Source organism: Catharus ustulatus, chromosome 8 (assembly GCF_009819885.2).
Source record: "Catharus ustulatus isolate bCatUst1 chromosome 8, bCatUst1.pri.v2, whole genome shotgun sequence".
Lineage (NCBI taxonomy): Eukaryota > Metazoa > Chordata > Aves > Passeriformes > Turdidae > Catharus > Catharus ustulatus.
Window position 1 is genome coordinate 35,154,189 of NC_046228.1, and position 20,404 is coordinate 35,174,592.

At 43.4% G+C, this 20,404-nt stretch overlaps 1 protein-coding gene across 2 annotated transcripts; it reads right to left on the reverse strand.

Annotated features, from left to right (window-relative positions):
- Positions 1-1,394: 1,394 nt before the first annotated feature.
- Positions 1,395-19,634, reverse strand: SIRT1 (sirtuin 1). Of its 2 annotated transcripts, none has more exons than XM_033065621.2 (9): positions 17,382-19,634; positions 14,169-14,285; positions 13,034-13,275; positions 11,689-11,841; positions 10,490-10,637; positions 8,054-8,133; positions 5,558-5,744; positions 4,269-4,826; positions 1,395-3,390 (listed from the first exon to the last, which is right to left on the reverse strand). In XM_033065621.2, the coding sequence occupies exons 2-9, from the start codon at positions 14,257-14,259 to the stop codon at positions 3,068-3,070; spliced, it is 1,782 nt and encodes a 593-aa protein (XP_032921512.1). In that variant the 5' UTR covers positions 14,260-14,285; positions 17,382-19,634; the 3' UTR covers positions 1,395-3,067. The 2 variants fall into 2 exon arrangements, with proteins under 2 accessions (XP_032921512.1, XP_032921511.1); XM_033065620.1 differs by lacking the exon at positions 17,382-19,634 and adding an exon at positions 16,622-17,057.
- Positions 19,635-20,404: the final 770 nt, after the last annotated feature.

The following is a 20,404-nucleotide window of genomic DNA, read 5'->3' on the forward strand; positions in this document are numbered from 1 at the left end:
TTTGCAGGGAAACAGAGTTTCTCTTGTTCTGTGTGAGTAAAAATAACAGTCCCATGGTCAGGGAGCACTTGGGGTTGTGTCCCTTAAGAAACAGTCCCTTAAGGATCTGTGGTGGTGTAGCTGCTTCCAGCATCCCCAGGGCAGGATGGATGAAGGCTCTGGGTGTGCCTGTCTGGGTTTTTTGGGCTGTTGTTTCCAGGGTTGCTGTGAACAGTTAGAACTCAGCTCCTGGAACTGCTCTGGGTGTGCTGCACCTGAGAACTGCTGTGCTGGGTCCATCTGAGGCACAAACCCTCTCCGGCTGTAGCCAGCCCAGGTGCTTCCAGAAGGGTATAAGGAGAGGGAAATAAACCTTCAGGAGCTCTGGGAGCCCTGTCCCACCTGAATTTGCCCAGCTCTCTTCCAAGGTGCCATGGCAGAGAGCTGCATAGTCAGTGAATGCTGCTTTGCTTCAGTGCCTCTACTTTTCTGAGCCTTGGACCTCATGCTGGGAGAGAAACCAGCAACTCTTTTCCATCAGTGCACCATTATTAGGATTATTACTACTATTATTTTCCTACTGAGTCCTAACAGTCTGTCTTCTTGAAACTGCCTAGCAGAGAGTTAACTCAGGCTACAACTCTGTGACTTCTCCAGGATTCACAGCTAGCTTAGAGCTCATTGTTACTTAGACATGGCCAGTTGCTTTAGCCTGAAATTCAGCATTTTCCACTGGGTTTTATTGTCCAGTCACTTTGCAGATAAGTATCATGCAAATCAATGCAGCTGCTTTTCAGTTTGACTTCTGATTCAGTATTTAAGCATAGATTACTGAGCTTGAGCTCAATATAAGACCCAGACTCCCTGGGTCTTCCTTTTCTCTTTATTCAGTTTGATTCTGAATGATGATTTCATTAGAATTTTATGCTCCTGTAGCCCCTCCTAATTGGATGTTGACTGTCCCTTTGTTGTCATGCATTTAAAATTATGTATTTTCCATAATCAGAAACACTAATTTGAAATGTACTGAATTCAAGCCACATCCATAGAAAATACATGGCCATTGAGAAGAAATTACGACAAGATGTTTAAATATGTGCTGCTTTAAATACTTTTGCAAGGTCATCATTGTGTCTAATGTACCAGAATAGGCTGGAAGATGGCTGGGGAATGGCAAATAAATGCTTGCACTTTGGTTTTTTCCAGTGCATCTATTCAGTATAAATACTAAGGGCTAAGATGCTTTCATAAGGTAGTTATGTAAATTATCAGAAAAAATAAGTCATCTCCTTTTTTGAGATTGTACAAATTACAGTTGGACCTGGACATGCTCTGCCATGCTTCCAGTCAAATTTCATGCATTTCATCTTTGGTAAGTTTGTAAGGTATAGCTAGAAATTAATGGAAACCAGAAATCAAATGACAATTTTAATAGACTTTAGAACAGAGTGTACGAGTATAAAACACTGGTTTTGTATTTCAAAAGTTGCAGGAAGATAGCCAGTAATTTTAAACAGTCTTCTACAAAACATATGCCAGTAGATTACATAAAAGACACTATATACAATATAAAAGAGCAGAAAACAATCCTCACTGTAAAAATAATTTAAAACAAAGTATTTCAATTTAAAATATCTCCTATAGCACAAACTAATACATTGTGACATGCAAGTGAAAACTAAACATATTGCATTCTTTAATGTAGCCAAATAAGAGCTGTATTAAATTTGGACAATGAGACAACATGCCAACATTTCCCAATGAATACAGGAGGCTGTTCTTAAATATTTATTAACTGTTGTATTATGTTCAAAGAACAGCTACTATACATCTTCCAAAATGTAATAAATATTAAAGCAAAGTATATGAATAATATACATCGTAGAGTTCATTTGGGCCAATGTTGAAAAAGTGGTGGATAGAAAAATGCTGTTTTACTGACTGCTGCACTGTGCAATTGTACAAAATAGTTCTAAAGGCTTGGAAACAATCTGCACTTGAACATTTGCAACATCCACTTTAAGGCAGCCTAGCACTTGAGACGGCAGAGTGGCAGAAGCCGCTTTGCTTTTCAAGGTGGAGCTGGCAGCTGGGAGGAGGTTCCCAGCCGAACCAGGAGCTCAGGCCAGCAGCTCCTTCATCCATGTAGAGCTCCTTGGAGGCTCCCAGCACTGGAGTCAGTCTCTCCTGGGCACAAAGGAAGAGCTTTGCTTCTGCGCCTTCTCACGCTGGGAGGAACGCTCTCCTGAGCTCTGCTTCCACATGGAGCCTTGGCAGTTCCTCAAATGCTATTTATAAAGCAAGCTGCTCTAGATTTGACAGACTCTGACTGGGGGGATCCTTGCTGTTTAAAATGCCGGGTTCTAATTGCTAAGGAGCCAATGTCAACAACGTGTCCACAGGAAGTCATGCACTCAGCAACCTAAGCATGTTCACAGCACTTCTTGAGCCATCTAAAAACCATTGCATTCCTCAAGTGCTGCTGTCTTGTTTCCATCTCGCTATCTGCTCGCAATTGTGTCTCAAACATACAAAGTAACTGTTAAAGCAAAAAAAATTAGCTGCCACAGTAGGTCTTAGAAAATGCCAGTGTTTAATGACAGACTAGGCGTGAATGAAAGGTTTAGCAGAAGCCTAAGAAGATTTTAAAGAAACCAAAGTGTTACAAAGCAAGAGGTGTGAAAATACCATTCTTTGGTCTAAATTAGCTGTTCCCTTTATATTAGTTTTAACATTCCAATGGCTTTTTCAAAACTGTTTAAAAATAATATAAGCTGAAATTTATTAAGCAAAAATATGTATTATATACATAGATGCCTGATCAGACAGATGAACTTAAAAGTGAACATAGTGACAGTTGTTTAGATAATCCTAGTACCTTTAAAAAAAAGATGAGTTAGTGTTGAGTGTGCAGTAATAGATTTTTATTGAAAAAGGTAGAAAACTAAGCATGAAAATCTGTTTTAGTTATTTATAAACACTACATCCGTATGGTTTTGTTGCTCTAAATCCAGACGTAAACATTCATTCTGACATGCCAAAGCTCCTAATGCTGGTGGGAAGTTCCTGTAACCAGTCAGCGATCACTTCACAGCACGTTGCTCCGATGTTCCGTCCCTGCAGCTTCCTTTGTCTCAGCTGATTCCTCAGCTGCCACCTCCTCCTGCTCGACTCCATCCTCCCCGAACGCAGGCTCCTCCTCCTGCTCAGGAGCATCCTCATCCTCTATGCCATTGTAGAACTCCTCCATCTCACTCTCATCCTCCACATCTAAGCTCTGGCTGTGGCAAGAGCCGCTCTCACTGCTGCTGCCACAAGAGCTGGAAGATATGATGTCGTCTTCAGAATCCGAGTACACCTCAGCACCATGGAAGATATAGCGATTGGGTGGCAGAAACAGATACTGAGTACCTGCAACACAATGGGAACAGTCAGGTACAGGCTGCAGTAAATGATCCATGCACCAGCTGGCAGATTTGTGGGTAGAAGGTACGTGCATAGATCTGACAACTGCATTTTCACATCTCTTATTTATGCCCATGTGTATATTTATTACGAAGAAATAATTAAAAGAAATGCTTCACTGGAAAGCTCAGCATTCCTCCCCACCTCTCTCTGACACCAAAGAGAATTTATGCTGATTGTTCAGCAGCTTTTTTCATGGGAACACATTCCCTGCTAGACTTCCTCCACCTGTGACAGAACAGGAGCCCCTGCATGGAGTATCGGCAAAGTCTAAACCCAACCTTTCCTCTGGAACATTGCACCTGAATTCCTGACTCCTTACATCAGTTACCAGACTGCACACTGGAGGACTTCCTTGGAAAGTCTAAACTTTCCTTAAAAATGTGCCTCACTCCAGCTGTGAGATTTTTAATTCCTGCCATGACTTTGTCTTCCAGCTCTACTGCAAGAATTTGGTATTATGTACTGATACCAAATCATGCTGTACTCTAACCAGCTTCTACTAACTTTTCTGAAAATGCATTTGAAAATGTTACAAAGGGATTTATTTGTTGATACCTACCTTCAGCCTCCTAAACATTGATCTTTTAGGTGAGGATGTAATCACTGATTTTAAAACCTATTATGAAATACAAAAAATATTTCCTACTGGCTTCTCCAAAGGAAATAAATGGTTCAACTGAAGTTATGTAGACACTTGTCTGAACAAAAATAGCCACCAAAACCTACTGTCTCGAGAGTAACTTATTTATAACTTTAAAGTAAGTCTAGCAGAAACGTGTCAGCCAAAAGGAAGCAAAATACTAAAAAGCATTAGCACTTACCATCCAGCCTTTTGCTAATCTGTTCTTTTGCAGATCTGTTTACCCAACACTTCTTCAATATTTCACTCCTTTCTTTATTTTCTCCATCATTAGACCCATTTTCCTTCACTGTTTCAGAGTTCATTAGCTCACTAGCAGGATTTTCAGGGTTTTCTGATGACACCTGTGTGTCCTGAAGGGTCTCCTCAGAGCAGGTCCCTTTAGTTTCTGAGGCAGGCTCACAGTTTTCTACCTTACATTCAGGTGGGTGTTGTGACACCAGCGCAGGATCAGGTGGGCTCATCCTTTCTGGTGAACCGGAGCCTTCTGAAATGTTCAGAGGGGTTGGAGGGAGCTCAGCCGAGAGGGCTTCGAGCTCCTTGTGCGGCCGCGGAGGCTTTTCTGTGATTTCTGAAAGTTTTACCGAGTTGTAGCAAAGTTTTGTGTATTCACTACCTAACCTCTGACACAATTCATTAATTATAACATCACAGTCTCCAAGAAGCTCCACATCAAAGTGTAGATGAGGCAAAGGTTCCCTATTAATTAAGATCTGAGGCACTTCATGGGGGATGGAACCTAGAGATGGAAAAGAGAATTCAGAGGCTTGGGTTTTACTTCCAGCAGAGCCCTACTGAAAAAGCTCAAGCTTCTCTTCATGCCTTCACTTGCAACAAGACAAAACCAGCCAGATCAGCAAGAAGGCAAGCCAGTCCCAAATTTAGCAATGGTGGTTGAGGTTGTAGCCTGGTTAGATGGGCTTTTTCTCCCCACTTTTTTTCCAGTTAAAAGCATTCCTCAATCACTGAGAAACATATGCACAGAAATACTGGCTACAGTCATATTAAAATACATTTAATACATATTATTAAAAAGATTAAAATTAGTACTATAATCTCTTCAAATTATATTGACTTTGTGCATTTGTTTTATGTATTAAGTAAACACGAGAAATATACTGCTTTTGAGATGCTTCCTTTCTAAAGCCTTCAGACCTTTCTAAAGCATGTCACAAGCAGGGAGAGAAATGAATCTTGGAACAAAGTCATTCAGGTTTAAGAGAGTAGTTTTTCAGATAATCATTTAATTACCTTGAGATCTACCTGTAGAGTATAGAAAAGCACTTAAAATTTGTTACTTTCTCCATTTTGCATTTCAGCTTTACATAGGCAAGCAACTTTCATCTTGCAAAACGTGGTGCTCACTGAATTGAGCCAAAGGTGTTTTTAAGAGCTTGGAGTTTCTCAACTGAGAATTCCACTTCTGATTGGAATTTTTAAAATAAAATATTACCAGAGACAGCCACTTACTTGGGATCAATGCTACTGGTCTTACTTTGAGTGAAGACCCAATGACAATGAGGAGATCCACTTCATTTTTGTCATACTTCATGGCACGGTGGAACTGCTCGGGCAGGTTCTCCCCAAAGAACACAATGTCCGGTTTCATGATAGCCAGCAGCTCCTCGGGGGGACAGCGGGGACAGCGGGGCACCACCTGCACACAACAGCCCTGTTACTGCTCTGCAGGGCTGGACTGAGAAACACTCCCAGCTCCTGTCTCACAGGCACTCATTCTGCCAGACAAGGGCAACTTTCAGAGCTATTTCCTCATTTCCTTGTTCTGTGGAGGTACAGGCAGCTACACTTCTTACTCCTGCCTGCAGCAACTGTTCAGGGAAATAAAGCTACAGCAGGAATGGAGAGGGAGAAACCAGGCAGGTCTGTTCCAAAAGCCAAAGTCCAGCAGTTGTGCTCAACACCCACTGAGCACTCCTCCCATTTGATAGGAATGGATTTTTCTTAGTTTAATCAGAGCAAAAACTTCGATTTTGGTGTCAGGTTCCAGCTGAGGATCTGATAACAAACCCTGTCCTAATCAAGTGTCCTTTGTAGAGCTTTACCTGGAGTTTCTCTTCTCCTCCTAAAGGTTACATGTGTTACACACACAAAGCCACAGGGCACTGTGGCTGGCTAAGAGCATATAGGACAAGAACTTGATTTCCATTTTAAACTTTTCTAATTCCTCCTTAAATAGAGGAGAATCCTGCTTCACTAAAAAAAGTGGACACTAGCTAGGTTTGTGGAGAAGTAGATTGCCTTTTCTCCTGAGCCAGGAAGTTTTCTGATCTTTGGGACCTCTTTCAACTCTTTCCTAGCTAAAGACTTCTTAAGAGAGAAGAAAAGCAAGAAGGTGAGTGATAGATTTACAGACAATACTGAGCAATTTCCTTCTAATAGTTCAAGTCTTTTTGGCTGTAGGTTAAAATAAAACACTTCACAATAAATCCAATGAGCTGCAATCACATAGAAACCATCACAAGCTACAAATTAGAGCTATAAAGGTGTAAAGATATGTATATTACCTATTGCAACAGAAAAATACCTGAAAACTGACATTTAAATGCATAACAACTCCCTACTATACAGAGAACACCTGCAGAAAAAAATAATATAGAATGTTGAAAGTTTAAATGAAAGAATTAGTTCATGGATGCCTGCAGAAGACAATGCTCTGCAAATTAGAAAATGTCACAAGTTGAAGGCTTCCTCTAGTATCACATGATCTTTCCCAAAAATTAAAGTCTTTGAACAAAGAAAAACCTTGTGGGATGGATACCTTGTGGGATAAGAAGCAATTTGGCACAAGAGCTGGGAACTGGTATGGTGGAAACCTTCACCCTGCACCTGAGCAAGACAGCACCCAGTAACCCCACAGTCAAGGGAAACCAGCTAAAGGATTCCCCAAAAAGGAACAGATGGCTAGAATGAGTCTTGAACAAAATTTTTCCTCAGATCTTTATATATTAGAAAGAGAAAATCTAACTTCAGCCAGCTGGCTCTGGAGGTAAAGAAGAAAAAAATATCTGTAGGATGTTCTTAAAAATAATATTCTTAATAGCAAAGTAAACCAAATTTCACATTCAGTACTTCAGGCTTATGAGATTCAAATATCTTAAAGTTTTAACTCAAACATCTCTTCTGGAAGGCTTTCACTGAATTCCATTTGAAATGTAATGCCTGAAGGATTTACATGCATTCCATGTTTCTCATCTAAAGTTGCAACTATGGATTCTGAGGCATTTATTTTAAAAAAAAGAGCCTGCAGAGTCCCCTTTTCGTCTGCATAAACAAGATCTTTTTGATCACAGAATCATCACCTCTGTTCCTTCAAAACAAGAGGAAGAAGGGCAAAGTCAGAGAGGGTCTCTCCAAGTCAAAGGTTCATCTGCTCTGACAACAGAACCAACTCCTGCCTTGGTCACCTGACACCCAGACATGGAGTTTGGAACATTGAATGCTTCAGGAGTCCTAGAAAGCAACACCAACATCTCATCTGAGCCTTGCTGAGAGCCTGCTCTGTGCTTACCAATTTCTCCGTGTATCAGCTGCTGTTTAAGCACATTTTTAATACAGGTAAATGCTCAAAGAGCAGCCAATGTTATAAAATGCTAAGAATGTTTTCTCAGTGTGACTCTGAATTCAGATCAACACAAAACCAGGTATAAATCCAACTTTCTGCTTACCATTTAACCTCTACTTTTTATCAGAGGAGCCATTAAAAATGGACTCTTAAGGTTTTTGCCATTACTTAATTCTTGAAGTACAGTATTTGAGTATACTTTTAAATACCAGAGGAAATGCTAAAATACAGAGAGGCACTTTTATGAAATACATGCAGAGACAGAGGCTTTTAAAAGCAGATCTTGTAGGCAATCCCAGTGTGGTGGTTCAGGGTTTGATTTGGGGTTCTTTTGAGAGAATTACTTATTAGAAAGCTGCAGTGAGTTAAAGTAGATTTTTTACCTGATTGAAAATATCTCCTCGAACAACTTCACAATCAACTTTGTATTTACAGATCAGGCAGGAAGCTGTTGCAAAGGAACCTGAGGGGAAAAACCCGTATGGTAGCATCAGGATTTTCAGTCATTCAGATTTGGTCTTATGCCCAAGCTGTTTTGACAAAAAGGCTGTTATGTTGCAGTGCTACAGAAATCAGGCATTTAAAAAGGTAATGTAAAATTAAGAGGAGATCCTTGTAATACTAGAAATTGTTCTTTTTCAAGGTGTTAGTCAGCAGAAATCTTGTTTTAGGAGTAGCCATACACCACATGCATGTCAACACAAATGATTCTGTGTCCTCTCATTCCCCTGACCTGTGCAAGCACACACAAGGAGCAGGGAACAGAAGCTGCCCCTCTCATCACACAACAGTGGTGCTGCAAACAGCAGCAGCAGCACAGGAACCCACAGGAACCCACAGCAATTCCACAAATGCTAGCACAGAATAACTAAGAAAATGCATTAGTAAAGACAATATGCTTTCAGGGCATTGTATCTGTGTAAGACAAAAGACAGTGAAAGCACAGAAACACCTGGAGCAGATCATTTATGAACAACTGGCAGCTCAGGTCTGCTGATCACTGCAGGCCTCCAAACTGCACAGCTGCTGAAACCTTGCTCAGCACTGCAGCTCCTCCAGCATGAGGGATTCCAAGGACTATGGGAGGTATGACAGTTATTTGCTCATTCTAATTAGCTGATAGCAATAATTCAGAGCTTCATACAGCTCGGTAGGGATACATCTGTCAGGCTCTCAGACCCAACTCAGAGGCATCTGCTGCCACCTCCCTGCAACTGTATCATGTGAATTATTTTTCACCATCAGAAGTCTGGTGGCCATGCATGAGCCATTCCCAGCCAGCAGGCCACAGCCTCTGCTCTCTCAGCTCCAGCAATGGCAAGGAACACAATCTAATTCCAGATGCACTGGCTGAATGCAAGAGCCATTTTAGATACAGCAGAATGCATCTCAGACACCACAGTTTTCATAGGAGGAGCTGTACTGTAGGTCTGCAGTGACAGGTGGGTCTGAAGGTTCACATAAGAACTCCACAAATCTCTGCAAGGTTCTTTGTTAACTGCTCATGATTAACTTGCCATTGCCCCAGCCAGAGGAAAAAGTAGAATAAATACAGCAGAGTGAACCCCCACAGAAGAGTTTTGGTTTCTCTTCAGCCACCACCATTAGGCAACAACCATTGGTAAAAAGCAGCAGCTGTAGGTCAGATGAAGCTTGATGTGCTCAAAAACCACCTTTGCTAACTTCCAAAGGCCTCAAAATCTCCAAGTGCACAGCATCTTTTTAAAGAATCTGTTTTGTTCAGAATCACCTTAAACAGGACATACACTAAAGATGATCCCACCCCTGGAGTGTGCAACTGGAAAAATGGGGAGCTTGAGCACAGCAGTGATGTGTAAAAACCCACCAATGTAAGAGGTCTGTGATAAATGCCTCAGATGTAATGCCAACCAAAAGAAAACGTGGGACACACGAAGCACAGATGGAAACCAGCAGTGGGGCTGGGGAGCTGACAGCCAGATGCTGCTGTGTGCTGCCTGGGCATCATTCAGAGCACTGTGCTTGCTCTGCCTGCAGAATCAAAACCCAGCTATGGCACTGAGATAAGCTCTGTAGGTATGGAAACCATGTGTTTGAGGTGCAGTTAGATGGATGTGCCTTACAAACATGCCAGTGCTGCTTTTAGATGACTTAATTGTCTGAAGTTTACTAAATGATTCAAACATGCAGTTAAGAAATAATTTTCTGCATGCTTTTCTTAAAAGTTAATCCTTGGGCTTTCAGCTTGACATATGCAAGTCCCTGGAAATGAAAGTGTATCAGGCAATTAAAGCAATTCCACTAAATTAGGCCTCATAATTACACTGAAGGTGCAACAAGATGATCTTCATTCAGTTCAACTGAATTGGTGATTAATCCTCAGTGTTTTATACATGAGGTAGAGTCAGTGTAGTGTCAGGATATGTTTAAGATTTCAGTGGAATATAACCTAAATAGTCAGATAACATCCAGACTCCCGTTGCATTGATTGGCAGGGAGAAGGACCTATGGCAAGATGTTACGTTCTCACACAGATCAAGAAGCACCAAAAGCATTTTAGAAGTTACAGTCTAAGCTTGTGCCAGCAGGGTGTGGATCTTCACTGATACACAGACACTTCATCAAGCTCAATTCCTGAAAGGAGTTATTTCTACTTGAAACACTTCTGTTTTAAATATGTAAACTGTCTAAAACAAAATTTCAACATTTAAAAATCACAGTATTTGCTGGCAAGAGACAGGAATTCAAGGAAAGAAGGTTTAATTCCAACAGCGATTACCTTGTCACATGCACCAGTAAGAACTCCCAGAGGGAAAGGAATTGAAACTAAAGGCACTAACCATGACACTGTATTATCCTCTGGATCCCTGCCACCTGTTCCAGTGTGTCTATGTTCTGAGTATAGTTGCGAAGGAGTTTTCCTTCTTTATCCATCAAAGCGATGAACTTGTGGCAGAGAGACGGCTGGAACTGTCCTGGGTAGATTTCCTGGGGAATTCAGAAGCATGTTAGACAGTGGAAATGGATGCAGAGTCTTTAGCTGAGCTGGACACTGTCCCCAGAGGTCCCTCTCTGTCTCTGTGCCCTCTGCCACTGCTCTGGCACCCAGCTCATCTTCCCAGCACTCAGGATGAACTGCTCCATGCAAGCTGGGGTTTTGTTCTTTACACAGCACAAAAGCAATGTTCAGATCTTTTTCTGGTTTTGAGCATTATGAAATAGGAAAGCTTTCTCTCCTTTGGAAGTGACCTCAGTATTTGTTACTAGAAACATGCATTCTGATAGACAGAAAAGGAGAAGGAGTGAAAAAGTAAAAATTAAAAAGTATCAGCTAAATTGGATTTGGACTTTTCTGGTAAAACCTGTGTATAGACATGTTTCCAGTAAGTTGATTTTTTTTTGCTTGCTGTGTTGTTTTTTTTTTAATTTGAGCTGGGTTTTTTGTTTGTTTTTTGTTTTTAATATTAAAACCCAAAGGAACCGAGTACACTGATGAGCATCAAAATTTGTTAGTATCTGGGTAGGAGGCTCTCAGAGAAAGCCAGGCAGAAAAAGAATGCATTGGGTTTCCTTTTTCATGCTTTGTAACATGACAGACCACTAGTAGGAATTGTGAGCAAATGGAAGAAAGAATGAGCACAACCAGTGGTGATTTATTTTCACAAGTCCTTACTGGTCCTGTAGAAATTCTTATATCTTGGGTTTGGTTTTCTTTTTGGTCCCAAGGAAATTGAAGACTAAATACAATTGGGTTTTCTTTTTGTTTCTCCACATGTCTACAGCTTCTACAATTCCTTGTTATCTAAGAGATGAAATGGCTGCTTTTGAAACTGCTTAACATCACTGAGACCTTTTCAGCCATCTGAAATGGTTGTGTGTATCTCAACCATGATGTATCACGAAATTACAACAGAAACAGTAATAAGCTTATAAAAGAGAGAGAATGTTGCTGAACATTTCTAGTTTTTATCTGAGTTATGGATTTTAATACAGTCATCTGTCTTCACTGACCAAGACAAGAACTGCTGGAAAACCGTACCTTTGCAAACTTAAAAAACGGCCTGGGATCCTTTCTGAAGTATTCTATATCAAACATTGCTTGAGGATCTGGAAGGTCTGGGAAGTCTACAGCAAGGCGTGCATAGATGCCATCTCTGGATCTAAAGTCAGGTATTCCACAGGACACTGACACCTGAAATACATTTTTGAGTTCTGAAATAAGTGAAAGTACATATTGACTATAAAGTGTTGCTCTGGGAAACCACATTTCTCAATGCTCAGAAAAATATGCTCAATGCTCAGAAACATTAAGAACAAAACCAGTCTGGGTTCCTCGGTTCTCTCTATTTTTTAATCACAGTCAGGAGAAACAGCATAGAAACAAAATTTGACAAGTGGACAAAAAAAACCCTTTAGTACAGTCTGCACAGGTAATAACAGGATACCAGAACTTGTTTTTAACATTGCAAGTTTTTTAAAATGTGAACAAAAATTTAGAGCATTATTGCATTAAATTTAATTAATAATTGTTCACTGATCTTCCAACTCAGGCTTAGATATGGTGGTTGATATTTAAAATTTTTTTACATGTTAACACAGTAACAGAATAGTCTTGCTTTTGAAAAATATATTCTTACTTTTGAAGAATAAACCCCTTTTGATAGAAGTTGTTTATTGATAAATATTGCTTATCAAAGCATTGCAGTAGTCAATAAGGACTGAAATAATTGTCTCACACTACCCCAAAATAACATGGGAAGAGGAGGAGAAACAGGTATGGAAGTATGGAAAGAGCAAGATTGGGAGTGGCAGTGCCCCTCTAAAAGCTGAATTACTCATGTGCTCTGAATCGTGTCACACCATCTGTGAGTGAACAGAAGCAAGAAATGATCTGGTGCACAGGTACAGAGCTGCAGATGAGCAGCACTTCAGAAATGTTCTTTAGTCAAACAGCGAGTAGCTTCAAAGGAACATTCGGTGTGCTGAAATCTGATCAAACTGTCCTATGATCATCCTCCCCAACTGTTTTCTTTTCAAATCCTACTCCTCTACTCCCTCAGGCTCCATCTCGGATTTTAAGAGATGCACTGAGATTTTGTTTAAAAAAGTCATCCCCTTTGTCTGAAGACAGGACAGAAAATGTTCAGGCCAGGTAACGCACTCTTATTCATGTGTTCTTATGCCATAACTATTCTGCATGGAAGCAGCTATTTATGAGTTTCTGTGACTAAGATGATTTTGTTCTAAGAGGAGAGCTGGTGTAATTTCCTTGCAGTGGACTGGACTCTTCCCCCCAGCACAGTGACTTGCTGCCATCCTTGCAAGCTGAAGTATTGAACCAACCTGTCCCCATGTGGTCACACTATCACTGCAGCAATACCTACCCCAGCTCCAGTCAAGACCATGATCTTCTTGCACTCCTGCAGAAGTTTCACAGCATCATCAATGGTGTTAATATCTTTCCTCTTCTTCCTTTTTGGTGGCTCTGAAAGGATGTTTATCACGATCTGCCACAGAGTCATGTCATCCAGTTCAGGTGGGGGGATCGTTTCTGGCAGCAGGTCCTTCAGAATCGTCCGTGGGTCTGTACCTAACATGAGATGCTGCTGAACAAAAGTGTAGGGACCTAGGAAAATCAAAAAATACAGATATTTAAAACAGAGTAGAGTGCTGCAGATGATCATGGTCATTGTTCCACTTATTAATGCTTGCTAGTACAGTTTCATGAATCCAATTTAATGCTTCATTCATCAACCTCCCTGTATTTTGGTCTTAACCCTGAAGTGACAGCTGGGCATTTTATTTATTTATCATTGTTTTATGTTAATCCATGAAGGATTTCATAGAAAGTCAGTCAAGTAGAAATGCCAGTTCACAGCAAACTTAACCTCTTTTAGAGGTGCAACAGGAGTTTCCCAGCATGTCTCCATCTGTATTTTCCCAGCATTTGGTATTTACAGGAATAAGCAGAAGAGACAACATACATATACTTTCCAGTGGCATTATAAACCATCACTCTAAGCAGACACATAGAGCCCAGCAATCCATGGATTTTTTTTGGTTTTTTTGTCATCTAACATAAATTATTTCAGACATGACCTCCTCAAGCCACTAAATCAATCTTTCCAGAAACACTTAAGATGAGGGCTCACAGTCCTAAAATGATACAGGGATCATCTTCTACCTTAAAGAATTACTACTAAGTAGGCAGGCTACAGAAATATGCCATAAATTAGTTTAATTTAGTGAGTCTGTGTGTATGCTTTTAATAGGGATTGTGGCAGGATTTCTATTCAAGAAAAAAAGAAGACATTGACAATTTTAATCAAAATATAGCAAGTTTCAAGGGGCTCATTTTTAAACTCCTTAAATACCATACAGAATATAGCCAACACCTCTAAGCTGTTCAGAAGCACTAACTGCCAATACTTTTGCAACAGGAAAAATACTTTGAATACTGGGGAGGATAAGTGACTGCTCGAAGGCAAAGAGCATTTAAGAACATGCTCCACGCTTCACCTATACGTGGTCTTGGGGTCCAGTCACTGGAACTTGCATGTGAGGCTCTGTCTTCTTCATCACTGTCACAGGAGTGAAAGCCATTGGCCATGATTTCATCACTGAGGAGGAAGTTATCTGCAAGACAGCACGACCAGGGGATTACATTCCAGCCCAAGGGCACAGTGTATCTTCAAATAGATCACAAAAATGAAAATCACATACTCAAAATGGCAGCTTTGTCGCTTAGGCACAGAAAATGTCCATTTTTCTTCACATTTCTAGATAAGTTTTCAAACTTATCTACTTGTTGGTAGATTTACTGCAGGGTTTGCTACCTTAATGCTGGGCTTCAGGTTGCTGGATGATGACCTTGGTGAAATCTCATTCTCTGAAGCGTTGTGCATTATGGATATTTCACCATAGGAAAAATCCAAATGTTTTAAAAATATAATTTAAAATGTCTTTCTCTTACAATTCCCACTGCATTCAGCTCATTAAAAAAACACTGGGTAAAATGAAAACATGCCACCATTGCAGACAGATCTTTAACTAGGTTTTAAGAGCATTTTAGCAGCATTTTGAAAGAAACCCACAAGTGCATGTTTGCTCCAAACTCACAGGATTTTGTGAGGGTGTTACCTTGCAGCTGAGCTGTACTGCTGACCACATTCACCATTTGTGATATTTCAGCTGTGACACAGAACACGCTCCCTTGAACCACCCTAAGTTTCTCTCGTCCAGTTGCCCCTGCAGCTGGGTTTGGCTCAGAGTGCCAGAGTCACCTCAGCTCGGCCTGTGGCCTTAAGCCAGAGTAACTCAATCTCACTTCATCTCAGACCTCCATGAAACCAGCCCAGGGCACAACAAGGCACTTGTGTTACTGAGCACACACTCAAGAAGAAATCTAAATTCCAGCCTGAGCAGCTTATTAGAACTTATACCACTCAACCTTTTTTATTGGTTTTATGAGGAACAGCTGTAACTTCATTTGTTGAAAATCTAAGATACACACAAAGAAGAAATTTCAGTTGTGCTCTGTAGAGCAAGGAATCACTACACTTCAGTCTCTATCTGAAGAGCCCCCTGCATTACTTTAGCTGTTATTGCACTTGATTCTCAAATAAAGAACACCACAAAACATCATTTTATTATTCAGAGGTTGTGTTGTCCTTTCCATTGTTGGCATAAATATTTGGTTTTGATTAGAATAGAAAGAGTCCAATGACAGAAAATTGTTGTTGGTTCTCACTGTGTTGTTCTTCTGAGGCCACAGGTGCTTATGGACATTACTATCTCCTATTAATCTACATATTTACAGTATTTCAGCTCCACCTCGTTATGCATGAGGTCAGTGAACATGCTGAGAATTTTGGAGAAGGAGAAAGTGCGCTAGCACACATCGGTAACTGTGAAGTGCAAATTGAACATAAGCGACCTTTACAGCTCCTGTATCAAGAACCGATGCTTACATTGTGAAAGGCTCCTCACACACAGCTGCCAGGATCCGGGATTTAGGAAACAGTGACAGATACAAGCAGGATAAAGTAACAGTTTAAATTGTAACACTCCCTGTGTGTTCCTCAAAGAACCAGAGCGGGTAATGCTGCCCAGAACTAAGGTGAAACACACACAGGCTCGCAGGGACCTGAGCAAAAGGCTTCGTCTAAGGCACTGGTAAGAGATCATTAGCTTTGCTCTGAGCTGTTCCAGTGGTTTTAAATACTGAGACTGTTTCTATACCTGTCCTTCTGGATTGCTTTTATAGAAATTTTCTGTAGAGTTTTACTAAAAAGATAAAATATCTTTAACTGCATTCCAAGGTAAAATGTAAATAATGTACTAGCAGAATGCAGTGACTGATCCATTTTAATAAATCTTTCCAAAGCACTGCTTTAAAAACAAAAGCCAAAATTAACAACTCCAACAAGAAACAGCTCAAACCGGATCTGTTTGTACTGTGAGGTACTTTCGCAGGGATGCTGCCCACCAGCACACTTCAAATATGATCTGAAAGAAACTTTTTAGAAGATTACAGTTTAGTTTTGTGCTGCAGTCACTGACGCTTTAGCCAAGACTGTCATTTGCAGTTCTTTAAAGAACTGGTCAAGACTGCTGCTCCTGAGCTTATGTACAAGTTTCTAAGCATCAGAAATAAAACAATTAACACGGCAGTGATTATGAAAAGGAAACCGGACTTATGACTTTCCATTTTTAATAAGTTGTTGCCAGCAACAGAGCAGAATAAACGCTATCCGGGCAGAGAGCCGGGCGCTGTCCCTGTGCGCAGGAGCCTTGGCGGGGCCGGCCCGGAGCTGGCTCGGTGCGCGGGGGCGCAGCGCCCGCGCTCACCCGCACCGCGCCCGAGCGACAGCCGGGGCCAGCGCTGCGTGGGGAGTAGGGGGAGAGGAGGAGGGGAGGAGGGGGGGGAGGAGGGAGGGGGGGGAGGGGACAAGGGAGGGGTCGGTCCTCACCGGGATGCGGGGCCGGCGCCGCGGCCGCCCCGTTCGAACACTGCGCCCGCCCGCAGCCCGGGGCCGCCTCCGCCGCGTCTTCGCCGGGCGCCGCCTCCGTGCCCTCCCCCTGGTGCCGCCGCGGAGGCGGCTCCGCCCGAGGCAGGCCCCGCAGCCCGGCCCCGCTGTCCGCGCCGCTCAGCGGCGCCGCCGCCTCGCCGCCGTCCTCCCGCTCCGCCCGGCCGCCATCGGCCGCTCCCGCCGTCACCTCCCCCGGCGGCTCCGCGGGCACGGCGGCGGCGGGCGCGGGCGGCGGCGCCGCGGCGCGTTCGGGGCGCGGTGCGGGCGCGGCGCTCCCCGATCCGCGGCAGTGCCGCTTGGCCGCGGGCTCGGCGCTGTCGCTGCCGGGGCCGGCGGGGCCGCGCGGGCGGAGCGGCGCAGCGTCCCCGTCCGCCATCTTGGCGCCGCCGCAGCCGCCGCCCCCCTCGCGCCCGGCGCCCCCGCCCGCCGCGGGCAGCGCCGCCGCACGTGACCGCGGCACGTGACCGGGCAACAACAAACCAGGGCACGTGACCGGGGGTGCCGCTGGCGTCACGTGGCGCTCGTGCCGCCTCGCGCCCGCCCGCCCCACTCCCCTCAGCCGGTCCCGCAATGGCGGCGCCGAGAGCCTGAGGGGGCACTGAGGGGTGCGATCTGCCCGGCCCGGCCGCTCCCGTGCCCTTCCCTCCCGTCCTGTCCCGGCCGTGTGCCGCTCACAGTCCGCCCGCTGGCGAGCACTTACCGCACGCGGCTCCTCCGCGCTCCCCGGTCCGCGGCTCCCGGCAAATGGCGGCTCTGCCGTTCGCTCCTCGCCGGCCGCGTGAGAAGCCCTCAGGGCTCGCTCTCCTTCATGGTATCGGTCACACAGTGCCCCTTCCCGGGAGCGAGCTCCCCGCAGCAGAGCCCTTTGCTGGGCCGTGCGGTACCCGCCGGGCAGGCCTGGCCCCGAGCCCGTTCCCAGGCGCAGAGCGGGGCTGGGGGTCGGGGCGGCCTCTGAGCACCGCGAGCTGAGGGGTGAGGGGGTTCACAGGGCACCGCCGCTGCCCGCTGCCTGCAAGGGAGCGACCGGCACCGCGGGCTCTTGGCAGGGATGCTCTGAGGTATTGCCCATATCCTCCGGAATAACACGTTAGCCCCACCTGGGATTCTGCATCGCGGATGCAGGAGCTTTTTTGCGGGGGTCGGTACCACCCTGAACCACTGCTGCTTTAGGAATGGAGCCTGCGTGGCGTAGGAGACCTGATGGTAAGCAGCGAGAGTTGGGATTTGTTCGCATAAGGGCCCCGAAGTCCTTGTGTTTCTTTCCCCCTCGGAGTTTGGAGTGGATAGAACCCAGCCTTTTTCCCGGGACTGCCACCAACATAGTCTAAACTTTATGGATATAAATTTAAATATCGCTTTGTTGTTACTGTTCAACATCACGAGCTATTTGCAGAATACTATGAGTGGATTTAATACAATGGAATTCCTAAATTTCATGGCAAGACCCAGGTTAGACAGGTAGAATTTCCCCCTTACAGGCCTTGATAACCAACAGCTTTTAAAATACTTGGCTTTAAAATTTTTGATACATATGGCTTTGAAAGGGATTACTTTATGGATAATTAACTTTATACGTGATCTTTATAGGAGGAGGAAGTTTGGTGGGTTTTTTCCAGCGGTTTTTTCAGGTATTAACAAACCTGAAAAAGATCTAGAAATTTTTTTCACACTACCTGCTTCTCCAAACAAGCTGCAAAGTAACCAGATCAGGAAGTTTTTATTATTCTGTACTACTTTGTATGCAAGCGTTCTTTTTCCTTCTTGCCTCTGGAAGCTGAGGCAAGATTCGTCTTTCTTAAAAAGCACATGCAAGCTGCTTTTGTCAGCATATAAAGGGGAGGTGGGGCTTTGAGTCTGGTTTGGTGGTTATTTGTGTGAAGACAGTTCTAAGGAAGAAATAATCACAGTGATGCAGATGTAGGATCTGAGATTCAAATAGAGATTTCCAGATCTTACTGCTTTATTTAAAGGGCTGTTTATGACTTTTACAAGTTGTTGGCAAATGTCCTGTTACATTGAAGCAGAATTGAGATTCGCTCTAGGCTCTAAACAAACAGAATTGTCAATATGTGTTAGGACTGAGAGACACCTTTTGTTGGTGGCTGGGTACAGAGAACAAATATGAGATTTCCTCACTTCCAGAACTGTTTGTACATCCTGAGCAACGCTAACCATGGTATGATGTCTGTGCCATCTCCTGCGCTGCAATTCCCTTTTAAATGAACTGGATGTCCTGGGGCTAATCTTTGTGGGGTTTTTTGTGTAATACACGTGGCTGCTCTTGCTCTCCTTTTTGCTGATGCTTTGGAAGTTGCGTCTCAGAAGTCAGTCGGAGCAGGAAAAAGCTGAGTTGTTCGGTGTATTTCGTGCTCTCCAGACACAAACCCGCAGCTGTGCGGGAGCCTTTGCGCCCAGGATCTCGAGGGGCAGGGGCAGGAGTGTGGGCACTGCTGCGTTTGGGCAGAGCCCCGCTGTGTGTGGGGAACAGGCGGGGCTGGGAACACATTCCCTGGGGACACACAGCTGCCACGTCCCAGTTTGTCACCCGGCAGCACAGGAATAGCCGCTGGCAGCTGGAGGGGAAAAGGGTTAAAGAGCTTTCCTTTCACCTTGCGCAAATGCGCAAGGAATACTTGGAAAAGAAAGGGATGTCAGGAATGTTGTTGGGAGCAGGGACAGCTGTTTGTTTTTTGTCCTCCGACAGAGTACAACCTATTTAAATATTGACATGTTCTCTTGTTAAAAGACTTGCTTTTTCTTACTTTGCTGGTTGTTAAGTTATGAATGGTGGAGATGGAGGGACTTGTAATTGATAAGTCTTACACTTGTAGTGATTTTGAAAAAAAAATTCTGTTTGTCTGTTTACTCAGAGAAATATGTTGGTAGAGTTTTTTTCTCAGATTCAAATGGTTTCACCAGGGATTGTGCTTTTTCTTTTAATATTATGGCTTTTAGTTACTTTGTGTGTTTTATAATCTTAGTAGGTTGTCTGAACATGCAGTAAAAGCAGAAAATTTCAGACAATGTAACCTTGAATAGAAAATGCTGGAAGATTAATATTAAATGTCATTGCAGAACATTATTAACACAGCTATTAAAGCACTTGTGGATGGAAAAAGTGTATATTTATATATTTGTTATTCATAAATAGCTCTGAATGGCCACTCGGTCCTTTGTTGGTTCACACATGGCCTGTTCCAGCCTTGGTCACATCCTGGGCATCTGTTCTCCTACCAGGTCACTGCATCTAGAACAGTATAACTGCTCACAGCATCTGTTTGTAAGGGCTAAGGAAACATCAGGATTTAATGACACTGAACGTCTTGGGCTGCAGAGCTCTTGCAGGTGTGGGAAATGCAAAACCAGAACTCCTGAGGCTCCAGGGAAAAGACTTCAGCCTGTGGCTGTATTATGCTTAGGAAATGACCTTTAGAAATCAACAGATCATGGGTGACACCAAACGTGTCCAGAGTCTCTGTTGGGCTGAGGCCTTGGTCATTAATCATAGTTTAAAATTAAGGTATTTCACCTCATTGTAAAATGAGCTTCACAAGGAACATGTTTTGCACACAGTACAGAGCTTCAATCCACAGTCTGAAGGTAATTTAGCATAAGAAAGTATTTAATTTGGTAGTAGACACTGAGTGTTCCGTGTCCTCGGGTAGTTTTAATCTGTGGGATGTGACTGCTGTACAGTTGCAGTTTGGTTTTGAGGAGCAGTGT

What these genes read in the sequence shown, in the direction of transcription:
- SIRT1 (XM_033065620.1), bottom strand. Translation starts at nt 17,057, where the DNA reads ATGGCGGACGGGGACGCTGCGCCGCTCCGCCCGCGCGGCCCCGCCGGC. An exon ending in GGCGCCGGCCCCGCATCCCG is followed by an intron (nt 14,286 to 16,621) that starts GTGAGGACCGAC and finishes GCTGTCTTGCAG; the next exon opens with ATAACTTCCTCCTCAGTGAT. An exon ending in GAGGATAATACAGTGTCATG is followed by an intron (nt 8,134 to 10,489) that starts GTTAGTGCCTTT and finishes TTTTCCCCTCAG; the next exon opens with GTTCCTTTGCAACAGCTTCC.